The sequence below is a fragment of the Drosophila hydei genome, unplaced genomic scaffold, assembly GCF_003285905.1.
Source record: "Drosophila hydei strain 15085-1641.00,03,60 unplaced genomic scaffold, DhydRS2 tig00000060-arrow-pilon, whole genome shotgun sequence".
Taxonomy (NCBI): Eukaryota; Metazoa; Arthropoda; class Insecta; order Diptera; family Drosophilidae; genus Drosophila; species Drosophila hydei.
In genome coordinates, this window is record NW_022045656.1 from 6,396,231 (window position 1) to 6,402,054 (window position 5,824).

The window sequence follows — 5,824 nt, forward strand, 5'->3', positions numbered from 1 at the left end:
TTCAACAGTGTCAATATATTGCCTTTGTTAACACTGGCAGCAGTAGATTGTGGTTCAATCGACCAACCGCCACAAATTATCAAACTATCAACAACGCTATTGTTTAACTGAATCATATGAATCATTTGATACAATATATACTATAATACCAAAGATATTTTTAAAATGTTAAACATTTCATTTTTTAAAACAAACGCATTTCATTTTATACATAATTTTTATTTAAAAATATTATTTTATTTGTCAAATCATGATTATGATTTACATCATTCAATAAATTTCGCGCTTTAGCAAATATTTTTTGTGATGTCACATTAGAGGCAGGTGTGCCCAGAATTGTACAACTGATGTGGTATAACAACGGAAAATTATCTTTGTTTGAGTGCCACCAATGCAAGACATCGAACCCATCGATCAGAGGCACTTGAAGATCGGAATATCTTCGAATTTCTCTCATAATTTTGTCTTCGTTTGTGTGCAACGCAACGAAATCCGAGAACAAATCATCGTCATCCAATTCCTGTTTGATGTGAACTTCCTCTTGATGCTCGCTTTCTATGGGACAATATCTTTTCATTAATAACTTGCATTCCTCAATTGTCTCTTCTTTTTCGCCCTGGGTGCACTGCAGCAGCTGATTAGTGGGTGGAAACAAATACATGGCCATCTTGTGATGTTTGCGAATATATTTGGTTGATAACTCTTCCAAAAGCTCTCTCAGTTTGAACTTCATCTTACCCACAAGTTCGTTTATAGACGAGCCGCTGCATAACTTTCGCAATCTGTGTACAATTGGAATAACCAAATGTAAAGTTGGTTGCACTTCATCCTCTAAAATATTGCAGAATTTTACGAAATGGCTGAGAATCTGGACTATTGACGAAATCTCGTTATTTTTTAAATTTAATATCTGTTCAAATCCATCTCTGCTCTCTCCACATAGATTTAAGATATCCAACCAATTGATATCTATTGAGCTTAGCATATGGTATATGCTATTCCATCTGCTTGGAGCGTAGTTGATTAACGGATGATCTAAGCTCATTGAATCGCCCGACATTTGCAAATAGTTTATGAGATTTTTGGCTTGGCCTAGGATTTCCTTAAGTTCGGTTACTTCACTGAATGCTTGCTCAATGAGTTTATTGAGCAAATCACTCATGCAGTTTATGATTTCAACTCCCAGGGATAATTCATTCAAATTTGAATCGACAGCTGTTACAAAAATGGGCTTGTCCTCAATCAACTCGCAATCAAATTGGCTCATGATTTGATCAATTTTTGATTTGAAAATTGAATCTAATAGAAGAATAAATAAAAATATATTAAAAAATTATTAATATATATCCAGCAATGCTCACCTGTGCAGTCGTGCTCCTCGAGGCAACTAAATGAAAGCAATCGATGCTCTAGTGCACTGTCCTTAACGTAATGCATAGTCAAGCACAGGTGGGTGCTCTTCATATAGCTATCTGGACAACTGCTGCAGGTAATGCTGTATCCATGGCCTCTAGCTTCACTCACTTCCAAGCGCAACTTTTCCATTGATTCATAGTAGCGCGTATTAATGTTTCCAGAAATGGCGGCTGCCTGAGGCAAGAGTTCTTTCACTTTGAGTTGTCTACCAAAGTTGGCGCCGATTTCAATGAAAAGTTCTGCCAGTTTTCTAAAGCCGGCATCCTCCACAATTTCCAAAGGACGACAGTTATTCACAGTCCATTCACTTAAGACAAAAGCTAGTTTTTCTTTTGTTTCGGTGTCCAGTATAGATGAGCTATTCTGTTCATCCAATGGATCTGTAGTATCAGCACTGTACTCCTGTTCATCCGTACTCTCACGTATATTCCAATACTTGACCTTAACTCTTTTCATTTCCTTCGGCGATTCATTTGAATCCAAATCTTCAATCGCATTCTTATAGCATTTGTGTCGAACCAAGTTCGAAGTGCTGCCATGGAATTTGAAGACACTTGGGCACGTACGACATATCACATTATTAATCTCAGTTCCATTCTGATCAATAACTCTGGAAAAGACATTCCAGACTCTACTACGACTTCGTTTCGGAACGACTTTAAATTCTCCACTCTTAATTCTGTCTCTTATCGAGGCATTGTCATAGCTGCCCGATTCATCTTTCATTTTTCGACGATTTTTCTATTAATAGTCCAAATTCACATAAAAATCTACTCATACTTACTAGTATATATATCAATACGTACCAATCAGTATGCCAAAAGCGATTATGCAGATTCATGAGTCATTTGCCTTCTATTGAGTGGACTGCTTTGACAGCACAGTATTATTTTTACACAACGCGAAATAGTTTATGATTTAAATCAACTGAAGTATGCCTCTGAGCTCATTTAGAAAGGAACTTAAATATGTCTATTCCATAATTTCATACAATGAAATACTTTGTAGTCAATTAAATACTTGTGGTGTGATTGTATTTTAGTAATGCCAAATATGACTATCGACCGGCCGCCATAGCCAATCGGCGCTAAGATTGTATACGAAATCCAACAGTAATTATGCAGCACACTGATTTAATGATAGGTTTAACTTTAGTAGTAAGCAAACTTAATAAAGTCACAAGTATATTCTTAATTTTTAAACGCAACTTAAATTAATTAATATCAGATGCTTATGTTGATATCACTGCAAGTATCGAAGGCTTATCGATGTGCCATCGCAAACATGGAATTGGACGATGGCATATCTGAATCATGTGAATCATAGCTTCAAAGATTTAGTGAAATTTGGACGAACCTTATTGCGGTATTATATACACAAGACAAAGTAGAGCATATATATATTTCTATATATTATTATTAAACGTCCAATTTGAATGCTTGTTATTGCATTTTTTTACATAAAAAGAAAATTCAACTTATAACTAACTGGCTGTTTCTCCGAAAAATGGTATTGAGTGCATTGTACCTGTCCTGTCATTTATGAAGTACTCTCGCCCTCGTTCTGATCAAGAATTTCTGGCATCCTAAGCAAACACTATTATATAGTTAATAATTGAATTTTTTAAATTTACTAATGAAGACTAGAAATTACACACCATATGTGTGTACACACGAGATTTTACTGGTGGAATTTTAATTGTTTTAAAGCATTATTAAATAGTACACAATTTATGAAAATTTTAAATTTCCCCTTTTGAGTTCAAGATTTGAATTTTCTGTCCCTAGCCGCAAAGCAATGGATTTGTGACGTCATAATATTTCGTGCACTTTCGTGCTAGTGCTGTAAAGTTTTGCATTGATTGGACTGTCGTGCTTTGCAACACGGTTTTGTGCGTGACTAAAAATCGTGACATGCGTGTCGCAAAGTACATTTTACATTTTGGTTTTTATATATTTTTTTGTTGATACCGCCTGCATAGGATAGCAACAATGCACGTCGAAAAGAAATCGGAGCTAAGAAGTCTTCTTAAGTCGGGCGATAAGCGTTGTAAATTGGTTGAACCACGAAATGCAAAAAGTTGTGTTTGGAGATTCTTTAACCTGGTGTCGTGTGATGATCGAATAGAGCCATATGCCTGCTGTAAAACCTGTGGTGATCTATTATCCTACAGCGGGAAAACAGGAACTGGCAGTCTATTGCGCCATAGATGTTTACACACGCCTAACGGTAAGTTTTGGATCTGATATTCACGCACGCCCCCTCACACTGCCACGCGTGTTCAGAGACGGGTATCGTCGTCGTCGTTGTTGTCGTTGATATTGTTTTTTTTGTTGTCATCGCTACTGCCACCGCTTTTCCTAGTGTTGTGATATGTTGTGCTATGCATTTAGTATGCTCCATAATTCGAGGCACTGCAATCGGGCAGGTTAAATTGCCTATCTTAAATTTTTAAATTGCTTCCACCAATTACATACAATCAGCTGAGGGTATATGAGGTGCGCCAAAAATACGGAGTTCGCTAAACGAACTGAAAACCAAATTTAATGAGCGCTATATGAATATAAATCAGATTTGAAAAATAAAATAAGTTTAGCAATGTTTTATATTAACGAATATGATTTTATAATTGTAATGTTAAATGTTGATTTTTTTTTGTAATTTAGTTTCTTTGTTTTGTTTGACTTATAAATTGTCGTTATGCAACACTGTTTTCAGTTAGGATTTTCCAACACCGTCGCCAACAACGCTAACATCGCTATTGCGTTTTTTTGTGGGAAAAAATTATAATTGAGCGCAAATATTTTATAAAGAAAAATAAATAAAAATGCCTAAAGGTCGCGTTAGCAGTGTTTGGCAGCATTACGACATCAATGAGGAGTGCGAAAACTTTGCGGTTTGTCGCTATTGTGGCAATAATATATCGCGTGGTGGAATGGCCAGCAATCTAAAGGGCAACAATACAACCAATTTGTGGACGCACTTAAGGCACAAGCACGCTGACGAGGTGCTCGTTAATCCCATACAACAGCGCCCCGTTAGTCGACCAGCAGTTATTACATTAAAAAAAGGTAAACGCAATATGCAACTAGCGCTTATCACAGCAACATGCATTGACCTATTGACGACGCACCTATCGATCCCGCGCGACTGTCCCCAATTAGAAACTATCGTAAACCGATGAGACGCCCAGCCCTGCCTTACAGCTGCGAGCCGGCAATTAATTGACATATGATTTTATTATCGCAGAGCCTAACTAAAAGATTTGTGATTTTTTTTATTTGTCGTCTCTGCAGAAAAAACGTCTCGCATCGCCAAGGCAAAAGTTGTGCGAGAGCCACTGCGTGTGGCGAAACCGAAAATCGATGTACATGCATCTATAGCTGGTGCATTGCCACAGAAATGGGAGGAGTACGAGCAGAACGACGAAGTTAGCGAGGACATCAAAGACATCATATACAATGAAGATCCGCTCTGCTACAGTCCCATACAAGTGGTCGAGGATGAAATGTTAGACACAGGCGACAAAGTCACCGTAATGACTAGCAGCAGGGTAACCAGTGCAAATCCAGTTGTAGCCACAGTGGTCTCAGCGCCCTCGAGCGCTGCAAAGACATTGAAAAACAATTTGGAAACATCCATTGAGCGGCTGACAACGGTCAGCGAGCAGCTTAGCTACGTTATACAGCAGCAGCAGGAGGAACAACAGCTCAAGGACGATGACTATTACTTCGCACTGAGCCTCGTACCAACTATGCGACAATTGTCAGTGAGCCGAAAGCTGTATGTGCGCTCGAAAATACATGAAATTTTGTACAAAGAGAGTGAGGAGACTACGACTAAAACTGAATAGTAGTTCAAAGTATAAGCTACGGATATGCATAAATCATTTTTAAATTTATCCAAGAAAAAAAAAAGGAAAACAAAGCAGAAATAATACAAAATAACAAAAAAAAAGTAAATTGTATCTTATCAACAATTATTCATGTAGGTTAAAATGTTTCTTTTTTACGTATGTTTTACGTACAATTTGCAATCTTTGTTGGAACATTTAATTAATAAGCACACAACATATGTATGAACAGAGAGGAATTCATATTGATAATTTAGATTGTATGAATGTATTCAAATATTTAATGCAAAACCTTACAAAACGCTAATAAATTTACCTAAGAACTCCAAAACACTGCATACATTATAATCGAATAACTTTAAGTAAAATGTATCTTTACAGTCACAACTTTTAATTTGTTGTCCAATGGTGCAATGAATCGCTATCAACTGTACTCAAATTGTTTCTATACTAATTTTTAACTTGTTTTTCTTCGTGTATAAATGTATATTTCCTATATGAGATGGGTCCCAGCTCTGGCCTTGTGTATAACAATTTTGTACATGCTCAAAATCA

General features: G+C 36.7%; 1 protein-coding gene across 2 annotated transcripts; it reads left to right on the forward strand.

Annotated features, from left to right (window-relative positions):
* The first annotated feature begins 3,085 nt into the window (after positions 1 to 3,085).
* On the forward strand, positions 3,086 to 5,600 carry LOC111600592. Of its 2 annotated transcripts, none has more exons than XM_023316785.2 (2): positions 3,086 to 3,645; positions 4,713 to 5,600. In XM_023316785.2, the coding sequence occupies exons 1-2, from the start codon at positions 3,408 to 3,410 to the stop codon at positions 5,267 to 5,269; spliced, it is 795 nt and encodes a 264-aa protein (XP_023172553.1). In that variant the 5' UTR covers positions 3,086 to 3,407; the 3' UTR covers positions 5,270 to 5,600. The 2 variants fall into 2 exon arrangements, with proteins under 2 accessions (XP_023172553.1, XP_023172552.1); XM_023316784.2 differs by lacking the exon at positions 3,086 to 3,645 and adding an exon at positions 4,132 to 4,487.
* Positions 5,601 to 5,824: the final 224 nt, after the last annotated feature.

Excerpts from the sequence above, each read along its gene's own strand:
- LOC111600592 (XM_023316784.2), top strand. The coding sequence starts at position 4,244 with ATGCCTAAAGGTCGCGTTAGCAGTGTTTGGCAGCATTACGACATCAAT. Across the intron at positions 4,488-4,712 it reads AGTTATTACATTAAAAAAAG|AAAAAACGTCTCGCATCGCC; the intron begins GTAAACGCAATA and ends TCGTCTCTGCAG.